Below are 26977 nucleotides of genomic sequence, written 5' to 3'. Positions count from 1 at the left end.
TCTGAACGAGGTATCTGTCTCCCTCCCTCTCTCTCTCTTTCTCTCAGCATGACTTCTGAATGAGGTATCTGTCTCCCTCCCTCTCTCTTTCTCTCAGCATGACTTCTGAACGAGGTATCTGTTTCCCTGCCTCTCTCTTTCTCTCAGCATGACTTCTGAACGAGGTATCTGTCTCCCTCCCTCTCTCTTTCTCTCAGCATGACTTCTGAATGGGGTATCTGTTTCCCTCCCCCTCTCTCTTTCTCTCAGCATGACTTCTGAACGAGGTATCTGTCTCCCTCCCTCTCTCTCTCTTTCTCTCAGCATGACTTCTGAACAAGGTATCTGTCTCCCTCCCTCTCTCTCTCTTTCTCTCAGCATGACTTCTGAACGAGGTATCTGTTTCCCTCTCTCTCTCTTTCTCTCAGCATGACTTCTGAACGAGGTATCTGTCTCCCTCCCTCTCTCTCTCTTTCTTTCAGCATGACTTCTGAACGAGGTATCTGTCTCCCCCCTCTCTCAAATCAAATCAAATCAAATCAAATCAAATCAAATCAAATTGTATTTGTCACATACACATGGTTAGCAGATGTTAATGCGAGTGTAGCGAAATGCTTGTGCTTCTAGTTCCGACAATGCAGTAATAACGAACAAGTAATCTAACTAACAATTCCAAAACTACTGTCTTATACACAGTATAAGGGGATAAAGAATATGTACATAAGGATATATGAATGAGTGATGGTACAGAGCAGCATAGGCAAGATACAGTAGATGATATCGAGTACAGTATATACATATGAGATAAGTATGTAAACCAAGTGGCATAGTTAAAGTGGCTAGTGATACATGTTTGCATAAGGATGCAGTCGATGATATAGAGTACAGTATCAACGTATGCATATGAGATGAACAATGTAGGGTAAGTAACATTATATAAGGTAGCATTGTTTAAAGTGGCTAGTGATATATTTACATCATTTCCCATCAATTCCCATGATTAAAGTGGCTGGAGTAGAGTCAGTGTCATTGACAGTGTGTTGGCAGTAGCCACTCAATGTTAGTGGTGGCTGTTTAACAGTCTGATGGCCTTGAGATAGAAGCTCCCTTTTTCAGTCTCTCGGTCCCAGCTTTGATGCACCTGTACTGACCTCGCCTTCTGGATGACAGCGGGGTGAACAGGCAGTGGCTCGGGTGGTTGATGTCCTTGATGATCTTTATGGCCTTCCTGAGCATCGGGTGGTGTAGGTGTCCTGGAGGGCAGGTAGTTTCTCCCAGGTGATGCGTTGTGCAGACCTCACTACCCTCTGGAGAGCCTTACGGTTGAGGGCGGTCAGTTGCCATACCAGGCGGTGATACTGCCCGCCAGGATGCTCTCTTTCATCTGTAGAAGTTTGTGAGTGCTTTTGGTGACAAGCCGAATCTTCTTCAGCCTCCTGAGGTTGAAGAGGCGCTGCTGCGACTTCTCACGATGCTGTCTGTGTGAGTGGACCAATTCAGTTTGTCTGTGATGTGTTCTGAGGAACTTAAAACTTGCTACCCTCTCCACTACTGTTCCATCGATGTGGATGGGGGTGTTCCCTCTGCTGTTTCCTGAAGTCCACAATCATCTCCTTAGTTTTGTTGACGTTGAGTGTGAGGTTATTTTCCTTTCACCACACTCCGAGGGCCCTCACCTCCTCCCTGTAGGCCTTTCTCTCAGCATGTTGGTAATCTGCCTACCACTGTTGTGTCTTTCCGCAAACTTGATGATTGAGTTGGAGGCGTGCATGGCCACGCAGTCTTGGGTGAACAGGGAGTACAGGAGAGGGCTCAGAACGCACCCTTGTGGGGTCCCAGTGTTGAGGATCAGCGGGAGGAGATCTGTCTGCCTACCCTCACCACCTGGGGGCATGCCCTTCAGGAAGTCCAGTACCCAGTCTGCACAGGGCGGGGTCGAGACCCAGGGTCTCGAGCTTGATGACGAGCTTGAGGGTACTATGGTGTTGAATGCCGAGCTGTAGTCGATGAACAGCATTCTCACATAGGTATTCCTCTTGTCCAGATGGGTTAGGGCAGTGTGCAGTGTGGTTGAGATTGCATCGTCTGTGGACCTATTTGGGCGGTAAGCAAATTGGAGTGGGTCAAGGGTGTCAGGTAGGGTGGAGGTGATATGGTCCTTGACTAGTCTCTCAAAGCACTTCATGATGACGGATGTGAGTGCTACGGGCGGTAGTCGTTTAGCTCAGTTACCTTAGCTTTCTTGGGAACAGGAACAATGGTGGCCCTCTTGAAGCATGTGGGAACAGCAGACTGGTATAGGGATTGATTGAATATGTCCGTAAACACACCGGCCAGCTGGTCTGCAGCATGCTCTGAGGGCGTCGGCTGGGGATGCTCTCTGGGCCTGCAGCCTTGCGAGGGTTAACACGTTTAAATGTCTTACTCACTTCGGCTGCAGTGAAGGAGAGACCGCATGTTTCCGTTGCAGGCCGTGTCAGTGGCACTGTATTGTCCTCAAAGCGGGCCTCTCTCTTTTTAGTCTGCCTGGGAGCAAGTCTCCCTCCCTCTCTTTCTCTCACATCTGAATGAGGTATCCTGGTCCGTGACTGGGCTGGGTTTCTTCCTGTAGTCCGTGATTGACTGTAGACCCTGCCACATACCTCTTGTGTCTGAGCCGTTGAATTGAGATTCTACTTTGTCTCTGTACTGGCGCTTAGCTTGTTTGATAGCCTTCGGAGGGAATAGCTGCACTGTTTGTATTCAGTCATGTTACCAGACACCTTGCCCTGATTAAAAGCAGTGGTTCTGTGCCTTCAGTTTTTCTCGAATGCATGCCATCAATCCACGGTTTCTGGTTAGGGAATGTTTTAATCTTTCTCTGGGAACGACATGACTTCAACGCACGTTCTAATGAACTCGCCACCGTATCAGCGTATTCTCTCAATGTTGTTGTCTGAATGGTATCTGAAACATCTCCCAGTCCACTCTTGATGGAAGCAGTCTTGGAGTGTGGAGTCAGCTTGGTCGGACCAGCGTTGGACAGACCTCAGCGTGGGAGCTTCTTGTTTTAGTTTCTGTCTGTAGGCAGGGATCAGCAAAATCTGTCTTCCTGTCGTGGTCAGCTTTTCCGAAAGGGGGCGGGGCAGGGCCTTATATGCGTCTCGGAAGTTAGAGTAACAATGATCCAGGGTCTTTCCACCCCTGGTTGCGCTTTCGATATGCTGATAAAATTTAGGGAGTCTTGTTTTCAGATTAGCCTTGTTAAAATGCCCAGCTACAATGAATGCAGCCTCCGGATAAATCTTTTCCAGTTTGCAGAGAGTTAAATAAAGTTCGTCTCAGAGCCATCGATGTGTCTGCTTGGGGGATATATACGGCTGTGATTATAATCGAAGAGAATTCTCTAGGTAGATAATGCGGTCTACAATTGATTGTGAGGAATTCTAAATCAGGTGAACAGAAGGATTTGAGTTCCTGTATGTTTCTTTCATCACACCATGTCACGTTGGCCATAAGACATACGCCCCCGCCCTCTCTCTCTTTCTCTCAGCATGACATCTGAACGAGGTATCTGTCTCCCTCTCTCTCTTTCTCTCAGCATGACTTCTGAACGAGGTATCTGTCTCTCCCTCTCTCTCTTTCTCTCAGCATGACTTCTGAACGAGGTATCTGTGTCCCTCCCTCTCTCTTTCTCTCAGCATGACTTCTGAACGAGGTATCTGTTTCCCTCCCTCTCTCTTTCTCTCAGCATGACTTCTGAACGAGGTATCTGTCTCCCTCCCTCTCTCTTTCTCTCAGCATGACTTCTGAACGAGGTATCTGTTTCCCTCCCTCCCTCTTTCTCTCAGCATGACTTCTGAATGAAGTATCTGTCTCCCTCCCTCTCTCTTTCTCTCAGCATGACTTCTGAACGAGGTATCTGTTTCCCTCCCTCTTTCTTTCTCTCAGCATGACTTCTGAACGAGGTATCTGTCTCCCTCCCTCTCTCTCTCTTTCTCTCAGCATGACTTCTGAACGAGGTATCTGTCTTCCTCCCTCTCTCTTTCTCTCAGCATGACTTCCGAACGAGGTACCTGTCTCCCTCCCTCTCTCTTTCTCTCAGCATGACTTCTGAATGAAGTATCTGTCTCCCTCCCTCTCTCTTTCTCTCAGCATGACTTCTGAACGAGGTATCTGTTTCCCTCCCTCTTTCTTTCTCTCAGCATGACTTCTGAACGAGGTATCTATCTCCCCCTCTCTCTCTCTTTCTCTCAGCATGACTTCTGAACGAGGTATCTGTCTCCATTCCTCTCTCTTTCTCTCAGCATGACTTCTGAACGAGGTATCTGTCTCCCTCCCTCTCTCTCTTTCTTTCAGCATGACTTCTGAACGAGGTATCTGTCTCCCTCCCTCTCTCTCTTTCTCTCAGCATGACATCTGAACGAGGTATCTGTCTCCCTCCCTCTCTCTCTCTTTCTCTCAGCATGACTTCTGAACGAGGTATCTGTCTCCCTCCCTCTCTCTCTTTCTCTCAGCATGACTTCTGAACGAGGTATCTGTCTCCCTCCCTCTCTCTTTCTCTCAGCATGACTTCTGAATGAGGTATCTGTTTCCCTCCCTCCCTCTCTCTTCTTTCTCTCAGCATGACTTCTGAACGAGGTATCTGTCTCCCTCCCTCTCTCTTTCTCTCAGCATGACTTCTGAATGGGGTATCTGTTCCCTCCCTCCTCTCTCTTTCTCTCAGCATGACTTCTGAACGAGGTATCTGTCTCCCTCCCCTCTCTCTTTCTCTCAGCATGACTTCTGAACGAGGTATCTGTCTCCCTCCCTCTCTCTCTCTTTGTCTCAGCATGACTTCTGAACGAGATATCTGTCTCCCTCCCTCTCTCTCTCTTTCTCTCAGCATGACTTCTGAACGAGGTATCTGTCTCCCTCCCTCTCTCTTTCTCTCAGCATGACTTCTGAACGAGGTATCTGTCTCCCTCCCTCTCTCTCTCTTTCTCTCAGCATGACTTCTGAACGAGGTATCTGTCTCCCTCCCTCTCTCTTTCTCTCAGCATGACTTCTGAATGAGGTATCTGTCTCCCTCCCTCTCTCTCTCAGCATGACTTCTGAACGAGGTATCTGTCTCCCTCCCTCCCTCTCTCTCTCTTTGTCTCAGCATGACTTCTGAACGAGATATCTGTCTCCCTCCCTCTCTCTCTCTTTCTCTCAGCATGACTTCTGAACGAGGTATCTGTCTCCCTCCCTCTCTCTCTCTTTCTCTCAGCATGACTTCTGAACGAGGTATCTATTTCCCTCCCTCTCTCTTTCTCTCAGCATGACTTCTGAACGAGGTATCTATTTCCCTCCCTCTCTCTTTCTCTCAGCATGACTTCGGAACGAGGTACCTGTCTCCCTCCCTCTCTCTTTCTCTCTCTCGGTAAATTAGTTTAATTTAAAATTAGGAGTTCACTGTCTCTCTCTTTGCTTTGTCTCTCGCTCCTCTCTGAAGACTTCATGCAATAAGTCTGACTTATCCTTGCTCTCTCTCCTTCTCCCTCCCTCCACTCCCTCCTCTCCTTCCGCTCTCCCTCTGTCTCTAGATGAGTTCGTGCAGTAGCAGAGCGCTGACCATCCTGTCCACGGTGTTTGGGGCGTGTGGTCTGCTGCTGGTGGGCGTGGCTGTGTCTACAGACTACTGGCTGTTGATGGAGGAGGGCATCGTGCTGCAGCAGAACCAGAGCATGGAGGTCAAGATGGCCCTGCACTCTGGCCTCTGGAGGGTCTGCTTCGTGGCTGGTACATATGACCTCTGACCCTCAATAGCAGTAGTGACCTGACCAATCTGCTCCAGGTAGAATTAGCCATAGTTGATCTAGGATCAGTTCACTCCTTCTAAATCTGAACGTTAACCATTAGTGGAAAATACTAAACTGACCTTATATCAGTGCAACTTCTCAATGTTATATACTGTATTATTTTTTCTTTAACGTATGCAGGAGCGGACTGGCCATCCGGCTTCTCAGGCAAATGCCAGATGCCAGGGCTGATTCATTTTTTGCCTAAATGGTTTTCTTTGTGCAAAATGATAATTGACTGGCAAAACATGGGGGCCTCAAAGAAAAAAATGGTCCGTTGTGTTAAAAATGGTAGGACAGATTTTTGGTCCCAGTCCAACCCTGTATGTATGTATCTGCCTCCCTCTCTCTTTTTCATGCAAGCCTCAATTTTATACACTCCTCTTTCTTTCCCTTCTCTCTCAGGGACAGAGAACGGGAGATGTGTGGCGTCAGAGTATTTCACTGAGCCAGAGATAGAGATCACCACAGAGAATACTGCTAATATTCTGAGTGAGTATACTGTACCCTACACTTACAGCTTTACACTGCAAGCTCAGCATAGAGCTCACCAACTTGTAGCCCTAAAAAACGAAAATGAGTTACCTCTGGCTCATTCAACCATTCCTATGGTCAGCGTTCAGGAAATTACTGGCTCGTTGGCCAAAGCCTATGGCGAAATTCATTTGGATTTTAGAGGTGTTTTGGATAAACAAAGAAAAAAATAAGTTCTGGGGTTAACACAGGCTTAGGAGATCTTATACATTTTGTTCTATGAGATAATAGCAGTCAATTAACATGACATGTATTAATTATTATGAAACCTTTATGTCATTTATGTGTTTGTTATGATTACATAAATTCTTAAAAATTCACAAAAAGTGACGTTAGCTGATGAAGAGTATCTCATAGAACAAAACGTATAAGGTCTCCCTAAGCCTGTGTTTACAACATACCTTATTTTTGGCGTTTATCCAAAACCCCTCCAAAACCCCAATTAATTTCCCCATAGTCTTTGGCCAATGAGCCATGGCGAAGTTGATGCCAACAAAAAGACGTCATTACTATTGCTCTCTCTTATGGTTAGTACATAACATTTGACCTCTAATGCTGTGACCCTGTAGAGATGGTGCGGACAGCCACTCAATTTCCCATGGTGTCTCTGCTATGACCTCTAACCTCTAACACTGTGACCCTGTAGAGATGGTGCGGACGGCCACTCCGTTCCCCATGGTGTCTCTGCTCTTCGTCTTCACTGCCTTTGTCATCAGTAACATCGGACACATCCGGCCCCAGCGCACCATCCTGGCCTTCGTCTCCGGGATCTTCTTCATCCTCTCAGGTAGATAGGCCACTCCATCTGGCCTTGATTATTACTGCCTTCATCCATCCTCTCAGGTAGATAGGTCACTCCATCTGGCCTTGATTATTACTGCCTTCATCCATCCTCTCAGGTAGATAGGCCACTCCATCTGGCCTTGATTATTACTGCCTTCATCCACCCTCTCAGGTAGATAGGCCACTCCATCTGGCCTTGATTATTACTGCCTTCATCCACCCTCTCAGGTAGATAGGCCACTCCATCTGGCCTTGATTATTACTGCCTTCATCCACCCTCTCAGGTCGATAGGCCACTCCATCTGGCCTTGATATTAGTACTGCCTTCATCCATCCTCTCAGGTAGATAGGCCCCTCCATCTGGCCTTGATTATTACTGCCTTCATCCATCCTCTCAGGTAAATAGGCCATCCATCTGGCCTAGATTATTACTGCCTTCATCCATCCTCTCAGGTAAATAGGCCACTCCATCTGGCCTAGATTATTACTGCCTTCATCCATCCTCTCAGGTAAATAGGCCAATCATGTTAATTTGAACAAGGCTTATCTGTGTGTGATGATTCATATCTGGCCCCTTCTGTCTCCTTCCAACTGTGATTGATTATTGCTGTCTTCATCCTGTTTCAGCCTAGCCACTCCATCATTGCTCTATTTTTACTTTTGGATGTCACCTGAACAGGTTCTGACCATTATTACTGCAAATAATATATCTGAATAAGGTCAAGTTGAGCAGAACAATCACTGGTGTCATCAGGAATTTCTGTTGACAATGGTTCTTTCTAAAAATGTGTCTACATACAGTACCAGTCAAAAGTTTGGACATACCTGCTCATTACATGGTTGTTCTTTATTTTTACTATTTTCTACATAGTAGAATAATAATGAAGACATCAACACTATGAAATAACACATATGGAATCATGTAGTAACCAAAACAGTGTTAAACCAGTCAAAATATATTTTATATTTCAGGTTCCATCAGTAGCCACCTTTTGCCTTGATGACAACTTTGCAGACTCTTGGTATTCTCTCAACTAGCTTCATGAGGTAGTCAACCACCATGTCTTTGTGAGACACAGAGTAGGTGAATGAATGATCTCTTCCTGTGTGGTTCCCACCGTGAAGCATAGAGGAGGTGTGATGGTGTGGGGGTGCTTTGCTGGTGACACTGTCTGTGATTTATTTACAATTCACGGCACACTTAACCAGCATGGCTACCACAGCATTCTGCAGTGATACGCCATCCAATCTGGTTTGCGCTTAGGGGGACTATCATTTGTTTTTCAACAGGACAATGACCCAACACACCCCCAGGCTGTGTAAGGGCTATTTAACCAAGAAAGAGAGTGATGGACTGCTGCATCAGACCTGGCCTCCACGATCACCCAACCTCAACCCAATTGAGATGGTTTGGGATGAGTTGGACCACAGAGTGAAGGAAAAGCAGCCAACAAGTGCTCAGCATGTGGGAACTCCTTCAAGACTGTTGGAAAAGCATTCCAGGTGAAGCTGGTTGAGAGAATTCCAAGGGTGTGCAAACCTGTCATCAAGGCAAAGGGTGGCTAGTTTGAAGAATTTACAATCTAAAACATATTTGGATTTGTTGAACAATTTTTGTTACTATATGATTCCATATGTGCTATTTCATAGTGTTGATATCTTCACTACAATGTAAAAATGTAGAAAATAGTACAAATTAAGAGAATCCTAGAATGAATAGGTGTGTCCAAACATTTTGACTGGTAGTGTATTTTGTATTTGTCACTGGAATTTCATCATTCCTATTGATTGTACATTAATTAAATCCTTCAGTCTATTTTATAAGAATTTGTAAGATTCCTATTTGCATAAATTAGACAGAGACCAGTCTTATCAAAATGAGATAATAGTATTTATTCTCGGAGCGCGCTGCCATGAAACCACGAACAACAGTTTGTATACAAAATATGACGTCATAGGTTATAAAACGTCCTTTCTCCCAACAGTTCAAAAGTTTACTCCCACCCCTTCTCTCTCTCACTCCAGACACACAGTTAAATTGAGGTTAAACTTCTGAAGTCTTCATCCATCACCATTCAGCAGACAGTTCCAGCTAATGGAACACCTAAGAAAACACACACTGCCCTATCTACATATCCCAGAGCTAAGTTGAGTCGGTTCAACCATAGGTTAACGACCCTTTTTGCTTACTTAAAAACCCAAAATTCCAGTCCCCTCCAACCTGGCTGGAATGGTATTTATTTTATTAAATTACCCCCTGTTTCATGCTCCACAATCCCTTCCTTATGAATTAATATTATTAATCAGATATAATAAAACAGAGTATAGTTTAATTAGTTATAGTTCTAAAATGTAGATATTGTTTAGTCATTATTCATAAAATTCCTAACAGTATTGTAAATCAGAGAAATATCTATCCTCTGTGAAGCTGTTTGGGGACTTTTCTGCTTTGTAGTTCACTCTCCTGACCAGGAGGTAGCAGTGATGAGGGAGCTCCCTTTTCTCTCTATGGAAGAGAGAGAGAGATGAGAAGATATCAAGAATGGCATCAAAACATAACAATTCACATATAATATGTTAGGAAAAACAGGTATATTATTTAAAGCCAAAAGCAGTCATTATAATCACATTCCTGCCTTTGTTGTGGTTTGTTTGTAACACAGCAGCGTTTCGCACTCTCGGTCCTGGCCCCCTTGCATGCTCTCTCTCTCTCTCTCTCTCTCTCTCTCTCTCTCTCTCTCTCTCTCTCTCTCTCTCTCTCTCTCTCTCTCTCTCTCTCTCTCTCTGTGTGTGTGTGTGGGTGAGTGAGTGTATTTTTGTATGCCAGTGTTACTTATTTAGGTAAAGATGATGAACCTCTACGTTATAACTGGACATGGTTTCCATGCACTTTCCTTTTACATTCACAGCCTATACTGACTGACAGTCTCCTGGTGTACAGAACAAATGCTCAGACAGATGACATGCGTTTTAATTGTACATACACCATATATGTATGTGGCTCTACGTGCGTAGATGGTACATTTTTCACATATGGGGCATCACATGCATTGTAATGTTGTATAAATGGTTTGCTCAGAAGAGTAGTATTTTAATGTTGTATGTGGAGTTTTTCCAATGAGGAAGGTCTTCTCTAGCTCTTTACTGAAAGCTGCTCGGTGTCTATATCCCACAGAAAGGTCTTGCAGCATACACAGAGCATCACAGCTATAGGGGACTGGCTTAGTGTCCTGTCCTCTGCCATATCATTTTGAATGGGGGTCCTCACTCACTCACTCTCTCTCTCTCTGAAAACAATTCAGTTTAAGGGCTTTATTGGCATGGGAAGCATCTGTTAACATTGCCAAGGCAAGTGAAGTAGATAATAAACAAAAGTGAAATAAACAATAAAAATGAACAGTTAACGTTTACACACAAGATCGAAAAAAGTAAAGACATTTCAAATGTCTTATTATGTCTATATACAGTGTTGTAGCGATGTACAAATAGTTAAAGTACAAAATGTAAAGGCCTCCCGGGTGGCGCAGTGGTCTAAGGCACTTCTTCGCAGTGCTAGCTGTGCCACCAGAGACAACCGGCCGCGACTGGGAAGCCCATGGGGCTACTCACAATTGGCCTAGCGTAGTCCGGGTTAGGGAGGGTTTTGCCGGCAGGGATATCCTTGTCTTATTGCGCACTAGCGACCCCTGTGGTGGGCTGGGCGCAGTGCACGCTGACCAGGTCGCTAGGTGTACGGTGTTTCCTCTGACACATTGGTGCAGCTGGCTTCCCGGTTGGACAAAACACTTCAAACTACTTTTGTAAGCCAACTTTAGGTATTAGTACACGTTAATAATCGATCAAATTGATCACGGGCGTTCTGTATTCAATGGCAGCAGTTCTTGAAATGAAGCTCCGTTTTCTCTCTTTCAAAAGTCCAAGAAGTGTACTTGATGACATTAAAAACCGTTGATAAACTTTGACAAAACACTTCAAAACTACTTTTTGTTTAATCGATCAAATTGATCACGGGCGTTCTGTATTCAATGGCAGCAGTTCTTGAAATGAAGCTCCGTTTTCTCTCTTTCAAAAGTCCAAGATGTGTACTTGATGACAGGAAGTGCCTATTTCTCATCTGACCAAGGACTAACTTCGAAACAAATGACAGTACTGGCGACATCGTGTGGAAGCTGTAGGCATTGCAACCTCATCGCCATCAATTTTCCCTTCCCGTTGACAATACAGGCAACTGGCGGAAGGATATCATTTTTTTGTGAACAGTTATCCTTGGGCTTTCGCTTGCCCCTCACGCTCTGTTATAGCCACAGACATGATTTAACTAGTTCTATAAACTTCAGAGTGTTTTCTATCCACACTTCCTAATCATATGCATGTGCTATATTCCTGGCATGAGTAGCAGGACGTTGAACATTTGCGCGATTTTTAACAAAATGTTGAAAAAAAAGACCCGAGCTCTAAGATTAACAGCTCTTTTCTGGATTTGGATAATTAGTGGGTATCGGCCTAATTCTGCTCTGCATACATTATTTGGTGGTTTACGTTGTACACAGAGGATATTTTTGCCGAATTCGGCATGCAGAGTGTCAATCTGTTGTTTGTTCCATTTTGTGAATTCTTGGTTGGTGAGCGTACCTCAGACCTCACAACCATAATAGGCAAAGGGTTCTATAACTGATTCAAGTATTTTTAGTCAGATCCTAATTGGTATGTCGAATTTTATATTCCTTTTGATGGCATGGAAGGCCCTTCTTGCTTTGTCTCTCAGCTCATTCAAGGTTTTGTGGAAGTTACCTGTGGCGCTGATGTTTAGGCCGAGGTATGTATAGTTTTTGTGTGCTCTAGGGCAACGCTGTCTAGATGGAATTTTTATTCGTGGTCCTGGCAACTGGTCCTTTTTTGGAACACCATTATTTTTTATCTTACTGAGATTTACTGAGATTTACTGTCAGGGCCCAAGTCTGACAGAATCTGTGCAGAAGATCTAGGTGCTGCTGTAGGACCTCCTTGGTTGGGGACAGAAGCACCAGATCATCAGCAAACAGTAGACATTTCACTTCAGATTCTAATATGATGAGGCCGGGTGCTGCAGACTGTTCTAGTGTCCTCGCCAATTCGTTGATATATATATGATGAAGAGGGTGAGGCTTAAGCTGCATCCCTGTCTCACTCCACAGCCCTGTGGATAGAAATATGTTTTTTTTGCCAATTTTAAATATGCACTTGTTGTTTGTGTACATGGATTTTATAATGTTGTACGTTTTTCCGCAAACATCACTTCCCATCAATTTGTATAGCGGACCCTCATGCCAAATTGAGTCAAAAGCTTTTTTGAAATCAACTAAGCATGAGAAGACTTTGCCTTGTTTTTGTTTGTTTGTTTGTCAATTAGGGTGTGCAGGGTGAATATGTGGTCTGTCGTACGGTAATCTCTCTCTCTCTCTCTCACACACACTTTCCTCCCTCAGAATCCTCTCTCTGTCTTTTAGTGTCATTGTTATTTGCTATATTCCTTTCACTTTCGCCCCCTCTCTTCCTTGTCTTTGTTGCTGTTGGTGTCAGTGGTAATGTCCTGCTCTCTCTCTCTCTCTCTCTCTCTCTATTTCTCTCTCTCTCTCGCTCTCTCTCTCTCTCTCTCTCTCTCTCTCTCTCTCTCTCTCTCTCTCTCTCTCTCTCTCTCTCTCTCTCTCTCTCTCAGGGTGTCAGCGTTAATGTCTGCTTTCTCTCTCTCCCTCTATCACTCTCTCTCCTTCTCTCTTTCTCTCCCTCCCTCCCACCTCCCTCCTTCTCTTCCTCCCTCTTTCTCGCCATCCCTTCCTCCATCCCCTTCTTTCTTTCTCTCTCTCCCCCTACCTCTCTCTCTCTCCTCTCTTTCTCTCCCTCCCAACTCCATCCTTCTCTTCTTCCCACCCTCCCTCCCTCCCTCCCTCCTTACCTCTCCAGGCCTGAGTCTGGTGGTGGGGCTGGTGCTCTACATCTCCAGTATTAATGATGAGGTGATGAACAGACCGAGGGAGCCTGAACAGTTCTTCAACTACCACTACGGCTGGTCGTTTGCCTTCGCAGCCTCCTCCTTCCTACTCAAGGAGGTCAGCATATGTGTGTGTGTCTGTCTGTCTGTCTGTCTGTCTGTCTGTCTGTCTGTCTGTCTGTCTGTCTGTCTGTCTGTCTGTCTGTCTGTCTGTCTGTGTCTGTCTGTCTGTCTGTCTGTCTGTCTGTCTGTCTGTCTGTCTGTCTGTCTGTCTGTCTGTCTGTCTGTCTGTCTGTCTGTCTGTCTGTCTGTCTGTCTGTCTGTCTGTCTGTCTGTCTGTCTGTCTGTCTGTCTGTCTGTCTGTCTGTGCGTGTGCACTTGTGTGTGTGGTAGGGGGGCAGGTGGTGGGGGGTGTAAGGAGACGTCATTAGTGCCACTGCTGTGCTGCCTGGGGTGCCCAGCTGACCTATCCATCTGAAAGCCACAGTGTCGTGCCGGCTGAGGCAAACCTCCCTACAACACTCATCACAACACTCATTACACTGCAATATGCTGGGAAAGTACAGCTATAATTTAGGTCCTAGGGAGCCATACATTTAAATCACTATTGCAAAATTTGAGGCAGGACAAATTATGATGCCTCTGCAAAATACTACTATTCTCTATACATTCTAAATCAGTCATTCTAAATGTAATCTTCTGCACAGTCTATCTGTACTGAGATGTTCTGTATGCAGGTGTTGAGGAAGAACCTGTACCTCTGGGTATTCCTGTGGCTGTCAGCCATCTTCTGTCCTGTGTGTTTTAAGCGCTGATGGGACAGAGTGGAGAGTTCAGAGGAGCACCTCTTCTTTACCCCCGTCCTGTCAGAGTGGAGAGTTCAGAGGAGCGACTCTTCTTTACCCCCGTCCTGTCAGAATGGAGAGTTCAGAGGAGCAACTCTTCTTTACCCCCGTCCTGTCAGAGTGGAGAGTTCAGAGGAGCACCTCTTCTTTACCCCCGTCCTGTCAGAGTGGACAGTTCAGAGGAGCACCTCTTCTTTACCCCCGTCCTGTCAGAGTGGAGAGTTCAGAGGAGCACCTCTTCTTTACCCCCGTCCTGTCCCCGTCCTGTCAGAGTGGAGAGTTCAGAGGAGCACCTCTTCTTTACCCCCGTCCTGTCAGAGTGGAGAGTTCAGAGGAGCACCTCTTCTTTACCCCCATCCTGTCAGAGTGGACAGTTCAGAGGAGCACCTCTTTTTTACCCCCATCCTGTCAGAGTGGAGAGTTCAGAGGAGCACATCTTCTTTACCCCCGTCCTGTCAGAGTGGACAGTTCAGAGGAGCACCTCTTCTTTACCCCCGTCCTGTCAGAGTGGACAGCTCAGAGGAGCACCTCTTCTTTACCCCCGTCCTGTCAGAGTGGACAGCTCAGAGTAGCACCTCTTCTTTACCCCCGTCCTGTCAGAGTGGAGAGTTCAGAGGAGCACCTCTTCTTTACCCCCGTCCTGTCAGAGTGGAGAGTTCAGAGGAGCACCTCTTCTTTACCCCCGTCCTGTCAGAGTGGACAGTTCAGAGGAGCACCTCTTCTTTACCCCCGTCCTGTCAGAGTGGACAGTTCAGAGGAGCAACTCTTCTTTACTTGCCGCCTCTCTCTCTGTTGTCATAGCCAATCAGGGGGAGAGGAGTGTGTGTGTGCTTGCGTGTGCGTGTGTGTGTCCGTGTGTCCGTGTGGGTGTGTGTGATTATGGATATGAATTTTAATTCCACTGACTGTCAACTCCTTATGTGCCCATCAGATGAGTGCAAACTCGTTTAAGTACAGTATAGTTCATCACTCCTAACTCAAATACAGTCTTTGTTTCAGTACTTGCTCTGTACATCTGCATACTCTAGTTTAGTTCAAACATTCATGACAGTTCTAAGACATAGCATATATGAAGAGTGGACTGTTGTTGTACTTTGCTGCAGAGAAGATAGGAGAACACTGCTGAATACACAATGAGCTAGTGAGGATTAGTATTCTGGGGATAGAATGGGGTGTCAGTGTGGATGTTGACATACTGTAGCAGTGCAGTTGTCTTCTCTCTCTCTCTCTCTCTCTGTGTGTGTGTGTGTGTGTGTGTGTGTGTGTGTGTGTGTGTGTGTGTGTGTGTGTGTGTTGGCGGTGCAGTGTTGTTGTGTGATGTTCTCTGCTCGTTTCACCCATCTCTCCCTCCATCCCCCACCCTGCCTCTCTCACATCGTCAGCATTACTGCACTAATGTGGTGCAATGGACAGCTCAGTGTGCTCCAATCCTTCTGCTCCTGCTACTCCTCCTCTTTCCTCATCTTGCCTCTTGTCCTCACATTGCTCTCTCTCTCTCTCTCTCTCTCTCTCTCTCTCTCTCTCTCTCTCTCTCTCTCTCTCTCTCTCTCTGTCTCTTCCTCTTACTCCATTGCTCACTAATCCCCTTGACTCACTTTCTTTTCCACCTCCTCCCCACTAGATGTATCCCTCTACTTGTTCCCTTTTCTTTCAAACCTTTTGATCCCTGCATAACTCTCCCTCTCTCTATCTCTCTCTCCTGTCAGGGGGCTGGGGTGATGTCAGTCTATCTGTTTATGAAGCGTTATGCTGAGGAGGAGATGTACCGCCCCCACCCAGCCCTCTACCGCCCCCGTCTGTCTGAGTGTAGTGACTACAGCGGCCAGTTCCTCCACCCTGAGACCTGGCCTCCTCCTAAGAGGGGCCGCATTGACTCCCGGGCCTCCAGCGACATCTCCATCCAGATCAACCAGACCCCCCCGCAGCCCACCAAAAACCCCCTGCAGGGCAACCAAGGTGGGGGCATGGGGTCCATCATGGGCCCTGGTTCTGGGTCCTCCTCTGGAGCTAGCTACCAGCTGCCCCCACCATCTGGGGCCTACAACACCCACACACTTCAACACCAACACTCACACGGTAACTCCCAGGCCATGGCCATGCCCCCTTCCACCGGCCCCCCTCATTACCACACACACATGCACATGGACGCCTCCCCCTGTTAGAGAGAGGGAGCAAAGGACAGGGGTGCGTTGATGGTGGCCTATCACTCCCATAGACACACACACATTTATGATGAAAAACAATATACAGTATATATATAGAGAGAGTAATGGTATAGGGGGAGATGGAGAAGGTGGAGATGGAGGGAGGTGGAGATGGAGGGTGGGAGATGGAGGGTGGGAGATGGACAGAAAAGAGGGAGGGAGAAAGTAAGTGTGAAGAGCAAGAAAGATGGAGTAAGTGTGAAAAGGGAGAAGGATTCAGGGATTAGAGTTCACATACATTTGGTATTAAAAGCTGAGAGATGGGCAGAGAGAGAGAAAGAGGGTTCAGGAGAGGTGGAGGAGTTGTCAAGGATAGAGAGATGAGGGGGGTAGAGAGAAAGTGACAGAGAAAAAAGTATGTGATTTCTTGAAAGACTTTAGAGGTTAGCATCTGTGACAAAAGGGGCTGAGAGGGAGAAAGGAAGAGACATTGAGAATGAGAGAGACGGGGAGAGAGGGAGATAGAGGGAGAAAGGGAGAGAGGGAGAGAGAGGTAGAAAGGGAGAGACAGGGAGAGAGGGAGAGAGAGGGAGAAAGGGAGAGACAGGGAGAGAGGGAGAGAGAGGGAGAAAGAGAGAGACAGGGAGAGAGGGAGAAAGGGAGAGACAGACAGAGGAGAATGAGAGACAGGGAGAATGAGAGAGACAGGGAGAGAGGGAGAGAGAGGGAGAAAGGGAGAGACAGGGAGAAAGGGAGAGACAGGGAGAATGAGAGAGACAGGGAGAGAGGGAGAGAGAGGGAGAAAGGGAGAGAGAGGGAGAGAGTGGGAGAGAGAGGGAGAAAGGGAGAGACAGGGAGAATGAGAGAGACTGGGAGAAAGGGAGAGACAGGGAGAGAGGGGGAAAGGGAGAGAGGGAGAGAGGGAGGGAGAGACAGGGAGAGAGGGAGAGACAGGGAGAATGAGAGAGACAGGGAGAGAGGGAGAGACAGGGAGAGAGAGAGAGACAGAGAGAATGAGAGAGACAGGGAGAGACAGGGAGAGAGGGAGAGAGAATGAGAGAGAGAGGGAGAGAGGGAGAGAGAATGAGAGAGACAGGGAGAGAGGGAGAGACAGGGAGAGAGGGAGAGAGAATGAGAGAGACAGGGAGAGAGGGAGAGAGAATGAGAGAGACAGGGAGAGAGGGAGAGACAGGGAGAGAGGGAGAGAGAGGGAGAATGAGAGGCTGCAGCTAAACCTGAACCTACCGCAGTTCTGCGGAAACAAGATGTACAACGCTAAGCACTGTCTTCCACTCCTACACACTTATATGTGCATAGGTTTATACATATACGTATCCATGGTAATGATAATAATGATAACTTGAGTTAAAATAATAAAACAATATTAGAATATCTGTAAGAATATATGAATGTCAGTTAAAATGTATGAATACACATTAACATGAATGTGACGATGTTCTGAAATCTACCGGGGAGAATTCTACTGTATATGTCAATATAATATTATATATCTAGCTGAAGTCTGAATATGTGGGGAGTGAGTGGAATGATATTTTAAAGATAATTAATTTTGATCTTGATGATGTACATATTATTGCAAATATATACAATTATTGTATATTGTTGAATTGCTGTGAATTGACACAGTGTGACAGTTAAGTCAAATCCAGAACTGCATTGGATTTAGGTGGGAGAGGAGAGGAGAGAGAGGAGAGGAGAGGAGAGGAGAGGAGAGGAGAGGAGAGGAGAGAGGAGAGGAGAGGAGAGGAGAGGAGAGGAGAGGAGAGGAAGATGTTAATGACTTTTCATGGAAGGAGGGTCAAATCCAGTCTTTATGAGGGAGAGAAAGGAGTGAGTTTCAGGCCACTGAGAGAGGGAGAGAAAGGAGTGAGTATATGAGAGAGGGAGAGAAAAGGAGTTGTTTCAACAGTATGTCATAGCTGAGAACAGGAGAGGAGAGAGAAAGGAGTGAGTATAAGGCTGAGGAGAGGAGATTGGAGAGAGAGTGAAAGAGAGTACATGACTATTACAAGCTCCCACTGACTGGCGAAAAATGTCAGACTGGAGAGATGAGTTAAGAAAGGTTTTCCACAGTTGTCAACATCATTACATTAAATTGGTGGTTGAAATGAGGGAGAGAAACGTTGATTCAGCTGACCATTTTTTTGCCCAGTGGGTTGTATCAAAGGCTGAAAGAAGAAAGGAGAAATCAATAACATGGATAGTCATATTGAGAGAAATATCTCAGCAGGAGGGAGAGAAAGGAGAGATGGCTGAGAGAGAGAAAGCAGTGAGAGAGGGATAGGAGGAGGAGAGAGGGGAGAGAGAGGAGAGAGAAGGAGTGAGAGGATATACAGCTGAGAGAGGGAGAGAAAGGAGTGAGTATACAAGGCTGATGTGTAACTAGTCCTCTGGGTCAGAGAAAGGAGTCTGAGTATACAGCTGAGAGAGGGAGAGAAAGGAGTGAGTATAAGGCTGCTCCAAGGAAGGAAAGAAGGAATGGAGGGAGAGAACAGGAGTGAGTATAAGGCTGAGAGAGGGAGAGAAAGGAGTGAGTATATGGCTGAGAGAGAAAAGGAGTGAGAAGGCTGAGAGAGGGAGGAGTGAGTATAAGGCTGAGAGGGGAGAGAAAGGAGTATAAGCTGAGAGAGGGAGAGAAAGGAGTATATAAGGCTGAGAGAGGGAGAGAAAGGAGGAGTATAGGCTGAGAGAGGGAGAGAAAGGGAGCTGAGAGAGGGAGAGAAAGGAGTGAGTATAAGCTGAGAGGGAGAGAGTATAGAAGAGAGGGAGAGAAAGTGAGTATAAGGCTGAGAGAGGGAGAGAAAGGAGTGAGTATACAGCTGAGAGAGGGAGAGAAAGGAGTATAAGGCTGAAGAGAGAGAATATAAGGCTGAGAGAGGGAGAGAAAGGAGTGAGTATATGGCTGAGAGGGAGAGAAAGGAGTGAGTATAAGGCTGAGAGTGGTAGAGAAAGGAGTGAGTATGCAGCTGAGAGAGGGAGAGAAAGGAGTGAGTATAAGGCTGAGAGAGGGAGAGAAAGGAGTGAGTATAAAGGTAAGAGAGGGAGAAAAAGGAGTGAGTAAACAGCCGAGAGAGGGAGAGAATAAGGCTGAGAGAGGGAGAGAAAGGAGTGAGTATAAGGCTGAGAGAGGGAGAGAAAGGAGTGAATATAAGGCTGATAGAGCGAGAGAAAGGAGTGAGTATAAGGCTGAGAGAGGGAGAGAAAGGAGTGAGTATACAGCTGAGAGAGGGAGAGAAAGGAGTGAGTATAAGGCTGAGAGAGGTAGAGAAAGGAGTGAGTATGCAGCTGAGAGAGGGAGAGAAAGGAGTGAGTATAAGGCTGAGAGAGGGAGAGAAAGGAGTGAGTATATGGCTGAGAGAGGGAGAGAAGGGAGTCATATAAGGCTGAGAGAGGGAGAGAAAGGAGTGAGAATATGGCTGAGAGGGAGAGAAAGGAGTGAATATAAGGCTGAGAGAGGGAGAGAAAGGAGCTGAGAATATATGCTGAGAGAGGGAGAGAAAAGGAGTGGATATAAGGCTGAGAGTGAATATAAGGCTGAGAGAAAGAAAGAGTGAGATATAAGCTGAGAGAGGGAGAGAAAGGAGTGAATATAAGGCTGAGAGAGGGAGAGAAAAGAGTGAGTATAAGGCTGAGAGGGGGAGAGAAAGGAGTGAGTATATAGCTGAGAGAGGGAGAGAAAGGAGTGAGTATAAGGCTGCGAGAGGGAGAGAAAGGAGTGAGTATATGGCTGAGAGAGGGAGAGAATGGAGTGAGTATTAGGTTGAGAGGGAGAGAGAAAGGAGTGCGTATAAGGCTGAGAGAGGGAGAGAAAGGAGTGAGTATACACCTGAGAAAGGGAGGGAAAGGAGTGAGTATAAGGCTGAGAGAGGTAAAGAAAGGAGTGAGTATGCAGCTGAGAGAGGGAGAGAAAGGAGTGAGTATAAGGCTGAGAGAGGGAGAGAAAGGAGTGAGTATATGGCTGAGAGAGGGAGTGAGAGGAGTGAGTATAAGGCTGCGAGGGAGAGAGAAAGGAGTGCGTTTAAGCCTGAGAGGGAGAGAGAAAGGAGTGAGTATATGGCTGAGAGGGAGAGAAAGGAGTGGATATAAGGCTGAGAGAGGGAGAGAAATGAGTGAATATAATGCTGAGAGAGGGAGGGAAAGGAGTGAGTATACAGCTGAGAGAGGGTGAGAAAGGAGTGAGTATAAGGCTGAGAGAGGGAGAGAAATGAGTGAATATAATGCTGAGAGAGGGAGAGAAAGGAGTGAGTATACAGCTGAGAGAGGGAGAGAAAGGAGTGAGTATAAGGCTGAGAGAGGGAGAGAAAGAAGTGAGTATACGGCTGAGAGAGGGAGAGAAAGGAGTGAGTATATGGCTGAGAGAAGGAGAGAAAGAAGTGAGTATACAGCTGAGAGAGGGAGAGAAAGGAGTGACCATTTTGACCCCCTTCACTGTAACTTTGGTCAAGGTTTGGTTGAGGTCAAACTCTGTTAATGTTTTCTTTTTCTATGGCTTGGATGATGGTCAGTAGAGATGCCCAATATTGATGACAACATTGTCCATCCACCTTTACCATATTTGCTTGTTTTCATAAGCCTATCTTTATGTATTAAATAGTAGACCTAATAATAACTTTTTATATGAATCACTTTTCATACCTTTTGCTCAAAGCACTAGCTAAAAACAGTTACAAATATTAAATTGATTAAATATTGATTGATGACAGTAGTAATTATCTCTTACTATTCAACCCTCTGCCCTCACTCTTTCTGTCTTTCTCTCTATCCCTGTTTATACCTGTTGCTAACATGGGTCCTTTGTCCTGATCCTTTCTACATTCTGATTGTGCCCATATTTCCAGAAATGTGTCTGTACATGGTATTAAAATGTGTCTGTTATCCGCCCACTGTGTATGCATTGTGACCAGATTACCTGGTCCCTTCCTTTATGCAAATTATTACACAGCTATTCTTTCAAAATGACATGTATTTATTTATTGTAAGACCCCGGCCAAACCCGAACGACACTGGGCCAATTGTGTGCCGCCCTAGGACAAAGGATGCATTTTAGAACCAGGTATAAACGGGGCTTCTGTGACTGTTTTTTCCTCCTGCCATTCAGTCTTCTTTTACAATCATTCACTCCATTATGATCATTACATTTTAATAGAGAATTTGTAGAGCCAATTTTGTTTATCTTTTCCCTCGGTCCCATTCTTCTCTTGCCGAATTCTTCTCCCCTGTTCCCTCATCCCCAAGTCTATTTCTCTCTGCTGTTTCATCAGAGGGTGTAGGTGGGCCTAATGTTGCAAAATTTCAAGAACTTTCAATAAATTCCCTGGTTTTCCTGAAATCCTGGTTGGACGATTCATGGAATCCTTCACAAATATTTTCTGGAAAACCAGGGAATTTTTTGAAAGTTCCTGGAATGTTGCAACCTTAGGTGTGCCTGTACTCTTCTAGCACATAATGATCTTTGTCAAGACAGCACCTTTTTGCTTCTTGATGCACCGTCAAAGAAAAGAGTTTGTCAATAGCTTCAACTAAATCCATGGAAATAATACTGTAGAATCTTGATTAAACTGATCCCATACTGATTGTGATTGTGGTGACGTCAGTGTTATTGGAGGTGTAACAATACAAGTCTCTTGGTTGGATTTCACTCACATTGACATGCATTGATACAGTGTGTGTGTGTGTGTGTGTGTGTGTGTGTGTGTGTGTGTGTGTGTGTGTGTGTGTGTGTGTGTGTGTGTGTGTGTGTGTGTGTGTGTGTGTGTGTGTGTGTGTGTGTGTGTGTGTGTGTGTGTGTGTGTGTGCGTGTGTGTGCGTGTGTATGTGCGGTGCGATTCAGAGCAGTCGACTCTGAAGGTGGGGATTGGTGCAGGGTTGAAATACTGCAGGCCTTTATTATAATGCATGGCATACACACTTTGGAGCACTGTTTAAATAGTGTGTGAGTGTAACCGAGCTGCTTCACCAGCCTATGCTTGCCTGATACTTGGAGACTCACGTTAGCTTCCTAATCTGATTCCTAGGCTTTAGCTCAGTGAGTCACAACAAGAATACAACACACCATGGGGTAATTTGCATTGGTCTGTGTGTGTGTGTGTGTGTGTGTGTGTGTGTGTGTGTGTGTGTGTGTGTGTGTGTGTGTGTGTGTGTGTGTGTGTGTGTCAAACTGAAGGTTCATTTTAGGCATTACCTGCAGGAGCGTGCACTGCATTGCAGTGTAGGTCACTAAGCGATGAATTAAAACACTAGCCTCTCCTCTATCGTGGTACAAGCCACTACTGCCCAAGGGCAGTCTGATTGATCAGTACTGTGTGTGTGTGTGTGTGTGTGTGTGTGTGTGTGTGTGTGTGTGTGTGTGTGTGTGTGTGTGTGTGTGTGTGTGTGTGTGTGTGTGTGAAGGAAATGATGCAGGCCAAATGGCAACACAAAAGGCCAACAATCAATATACGTACATAAATATAAAATGTCTGTGCTGTCTAACTTCAAGGATTTTCTATCACACAGGAGTAAGTGCTAGGATTTATAGTGTGTGAATATTGGTGTGATGTGAACGTGTGCTATTATAGCCTTTGTGAGCACATATTTATAAACATGTGGTTCTGTGACGTCAGCTCTGTGTGTGTGTGTGTGTGTGTGTGTGTGTGTGTAGCAGTATGGGGTTGAGTGAATCTCTCTTTTCACCATCACCATTACTGCATGAAAGACCTGTCACTCTGCATTAGCTCTCTTCAGCTCCTCTTTTTCCGTGCGTGTGTGTATGTGTGTGTGTAAGATAGAGAGGGTGATGAAGAGGGTGATGAAGAGAGAGGAAGGGAGGAAGGGAATGGGTAAAGCCATTTTATTAAAGCCATTGAAGGTCATCTTTCAGTCAGTCCTCTGGTAGCCTTGTTCACACACAAATACAAACACACTGAAATAGAATAGTGGCGGTGTACCGGAACCACTGGCTATATGTCAACCTACAAACCAGCCTTTGTTGAATCATGCTTCAGAAGATGACAGTATTTCCAGCAGCAGTGTGTATTTGAGTCAAGGAGATGATGACATAATTCTTATCAGGCGTGGAAAACAGGGCATTTTACCTTCTTTGGTCTCGAATCACCATCTTACCAAAAATAGCCTACCGTTAACATTTTTATCCCCTCCCCTCTATACAATTATGCGTGGCATCTCTCTCTCTCTCTCTCTCTGCGGAACTGTGCTACCGCAATGCTCATAACCCTGCATTTCTTTAGACAGCGGTGAAAATGGCCATCATATTCTGTTGTATGAAAAAAAATAAATCCCGATGAATCTCCATCCTGCCGACCTTCAACAAAATATCGACATCAATAACACTCTTAACTTGGTCATGGCTAGCATGCAATTTAGGCGTGCACGCAACTGTCGCACATACACACACGCTCCAATAACCACGTGTAGAAAAATTATGATTGCCAAAAGACGGTGGTTTTAGCATCTGTGTTGCCCCAAACAGAAGAGCCCTGTTGTAGCCTACATGCACAGCAGCAAATGAATAGCCAGTTTATTCTGATTTTCGAGTAGTCAATCTTATCCGTTCACATCACTGAAGAGTTCCGTCGGATGCGACAAGTTGCTTACGTCGATGGCTCGGTGTGAGAGATAGATAGAGGAACGGACGGGCAGACAGAGCGAACTAGCACTCGCGCAACTGGAGGGGAGGGGGAGACGCATTCTCACGGAGTACACACACGCATTGGCTACATCTACTGTAGACAAATTCGTGTTTCACTAATGTGTCTGTGTATCCGCTGTATATCTGTTAAAACCATTTCATCATATGGCTGAGTTATGTTTAGTAGAGAAATGACATACAGTTTCTTACACGGTATTTTTTTCACGTAATTTTGTCTTATTACCCCCCCTGTTTGTTATTTCGAGGCCGTTATTTTGTCGTCCACCCCCTCTCTCTCTTTTTCTCTCCATCTCCTTTTCCTCTCTTTGGGAGTGCGACGGTCTTCGAATAAGCTTCTGAAATAATAAGCCGGCAGGTAAGACTTGTCTATAAGACTATTTACATTCGGGGCTTGTAATATAGGTTATACTATTGGTCATTGTTTAAGTGCTTGTATTTGGTTTAACGAAAAACCAATCAATCGATGTCTATTTGCAAGCTACATTCTCCTGCCAATTCGTTTCACACTGCACACAACTTACTAAAACAGTAACAGACCGTGAATGTAGGCAATTAAACGTCCAATTAATGTGCCTTTGTTCTGCAAATTACAATACAAGAGCAGAAATGATGCTTCGAATGCAACTACATATCCCTATAATATCGCGTTTGAGCGCGGGCGAAAGCGCATTCATATAAATCCGTTTTTACAGGTGTTAAATATGTGTGTATGAGAATGTCCTGCACATTTTCAGTGTGTTTGAGGTCATAGTGTGTGAATGTGTCTTTGATCCTCAGTCAAACGAGTTCTCACGCACTATGCCGGTCGGTCGGTCGCGTAACACTAGGCGTCCATTTTCCACGGTGGAGGCAGTGCAGTCAGTGTGATGTGTATACTGTATTAATGAATGCACTGCGGTCCGCATCGCTGTATTTCAGTCTCTCCATGCTCTCCGCCGCGGCTCTGTCTGTCGTGCTGTATCGAACATGTGTCTGTGTGGCATTGCTTTCATATCATCCATCCTTCACACTGTCTATCTCTGCCTGAATGCTCAAGCGCGCCAATAACTATGGAAGCCTATATTCGTTTCTTGCTGCAGCCTAAATGCACCGCATGATCTTATGGGCATGTCATTTGTGACCATCTTGTTTTGAGGCCTCTGCCTCCTCTCCCCAGAGGACCACCACACATGCCTTTTTTCTCTTAGATCTATACATAACTATTAATCCCACACACAGGTTGTTAAATCATTAATTCTCCATAGGATTATGAAATCTGAGGTGGAATGGTGTGTCCCAGTGGTATTTCACATTAGTGGGTTTGAGTGACCAGAGTGCAGAACAGCATCTTTGGTATGACATGTAGCTCATAAGTATTTGTATTTTTTTCTCTATAAATGGCCATTTGCTCAGTTGTCACCAACATAGGTCTCTCTCTCTCTCTCTCTCTCTCGCAGCTCTGCTAGTCAGCTGTTCAATTCTTAGAATTAACAGGCATTCAATTCCAAGCAATGTTCGACTACATTTGGACTGGGAACCCTATACCATTTGAAATGTCGGATTACTTGACGATTATATCACGCCATCACTCGGAATTCACCATCTTTCCCAGTAACCTATTTCTACACCTGCTACAGTGGCAAATTATGTTATTCCACTATGTTGGCTGGAGGTGGAAGAATCATGGGGGATTTTGGAGCTGAACTGTAAGGCCATTCTGTCCATTGTATTGCAATGGTTCTTTCTGCAGCTCTGTTTTCTCCTGACCCCACAGCATCCCCCTCAGACATGCTCTCTGTATTGGTTGTTGTTCTGTGATGATGTGTGTGACTGTCCAGAGGGCCCTGGCTCTTCCATGCATGTAGCCATCACTGCAGCTGCAGCACTGTCAGGAACCATGCCATTGCATCGTCTGACCTCTTGATGTAATAACGTAGTCCAAGTTGTTGGGATGATACATTTACAATCCACTGCAATATAGAGCTTTACATGATGGTCAAAATCTTTGCATAATTACTTTCACCTGATTCATTTCCCCCAGAATATTAGGACTGCGGTCTGTTCCAAACACCCTTTCTTAAAGCAGCCCTGTAAGATAGAACAGGGATTCCCAACGTTTTTCACTCTGGGCCCCCTTCCAGTATTGGGGAACATTGTGCGTTATAAATCGCTCGCTAAGTTATGCTATGACTGACATGACAAGAGGAACTGAGGATGCACTACCAAATTTTGAAATTGTACCTTGTGCATTCTACTATTACAACTTGAAAGAGTAAGTTTAAAGCCGGTCTGAGTTCCTTTAAAAAATAAATGTATAATAATAATAATTTGGGGGAGGGTGCCCCCCCCCCCGTCGACCCCCTGTCGAACCCTCGCTCCACAGTTTGGGAACCACTGTGATAGAGCACCTATGGGAAGTTGAGCTAGCTGAATAGACGTGTAGACTGTACGCTAGCAGAATAGACTTGTAGACCGTGAGCTAGCTGTATAGACTTGTAGACTGTAAGCTAGCTGGATAGACTTGTAGACAGTGAGCTACCTGGATAGACTTGTAGACTGTGAGCTAGCTGGATAGACTTGTAGACAGTGAGCTAGCTGGATAGACTTGTAGACAGTGAGCTAGCTGGATAGACTTGTAGACAGTGAGCTAGCTGTATAGACTTGTAGACAGTGAGCTAGCTGGATAGACTTGTAGACAGTGAGCTAGCTGGATAGACTTGTAGACAGTGAGCTAGCTGGATAGACTTGTAGACAGTGAGCTAGCTGGATAGACTTGTAGACTGTGAGCTAGCTGGATAGACTTGTAGACAGTGAGCTAGCTGGATAGACTTGTAGACAGTGAGCTAGCTGGATAGACTTGTAGACTGTGAGCTAGCTGGATAGACTTGTAGACCGTGAGCTAGCTGGATAGACTTGTAGACTGTGAGCTAGCTGGATAGACTTGTAGACAGTGAGCTAGCTGGATAGACTTGTAGACTGTGAGCTAGCTGGATAGACTTGTAGACAGTGAGCTAGCTGGATAGACTTGTAGACAGTGAGCTAGCTGGATAGACTTGTAGACAGTGAGCTAGCTGGATAGACTTGTAGACAGTGAGCTAGCTGGACAGACTTGTAGACAGTGAGCTAGCTGGATAGACTTGTAGACTGTGAGCTAGCTGGATAGACTTGTAGACAGTGAGCTAGCTGGATAGACTTGTAGACAGTGAGCTAGCTGGATAGACTTGTAGCACATGTTGAAGCCCTCCACATTGAAAGCTGTTTGATTTATTGTCACT

General features: G+C 45.6%; 2 protein-coding genes across 3 annotated transcripts in view; both read left to right on the top strand.

The window, feature by feature from the left end:
- LOC112248138 (voltage-dependent calcium channel gamma-7 subunit-like) overlaps positions 1-16184 on the top strand; it is a 54002-nt gene extending 37818 nt beyond the window's left edge. The window contains exons 2-6 of the mRNA XM_042305146.1: positions 5526-5721; positions 6186-6272; positions 6961-7101; positions 13038-13183; positions 15617-16184. Of these exons, the coding sequence (XP_042161080.1) occupies positions 5526-5721; positions 6186-6272; positions 6961-7101; positions 13038-13183; positions 15617-16072 (1026 nt within the window). The 3' untranslated portion in view covers positions 16073-16184. The remainder of the gene's footprint in view (positions 1-5525; positions 5722-6185; positions 6273-6960; positions 7102-13037; positions 13184-15616) is intronic.
- A 7373-nt stretch (positions 16185-23557) lies between these two features.
- cacng8b (calcium channel, voltage-dependent, gamma subunit 8b) overlaps positions 23558-26977 on the top strand; it is a 47209-nt gene continuing 43789 nt past the window's right edge. For both annotated transcript variants that reach the window (XM_042305027.1, XM_042305026.1), the window contains exon 1: positions 23558-24078. The gene's annotated coding sequence lies outside the window, so the exon portion shown is untranslated. The remainder of the gene's footprint in view (positions 24079-26977) is intronic.

The sequence above is a fragment of the Oncorhynchus tshawytscha genome, linkage group LG23, assembly GCF_018296145.1.
Source record: "Oncorhynchus tshawytscha isolate Ot180627B linkage group LG23, Otsh_v2.0, whole genome shotgun sequence".
NCBI lineage: Eukaryota > Metazoa > Chordata > Actinopteri > Salmoniformes > Salmonidae > Oncorhynchus > Oncorhynchus tshawytscha.
Note: the sequence above shows the minus strand (reverse complement) of the source record. Positions and strands in the feature narration are given on the sequence as shown.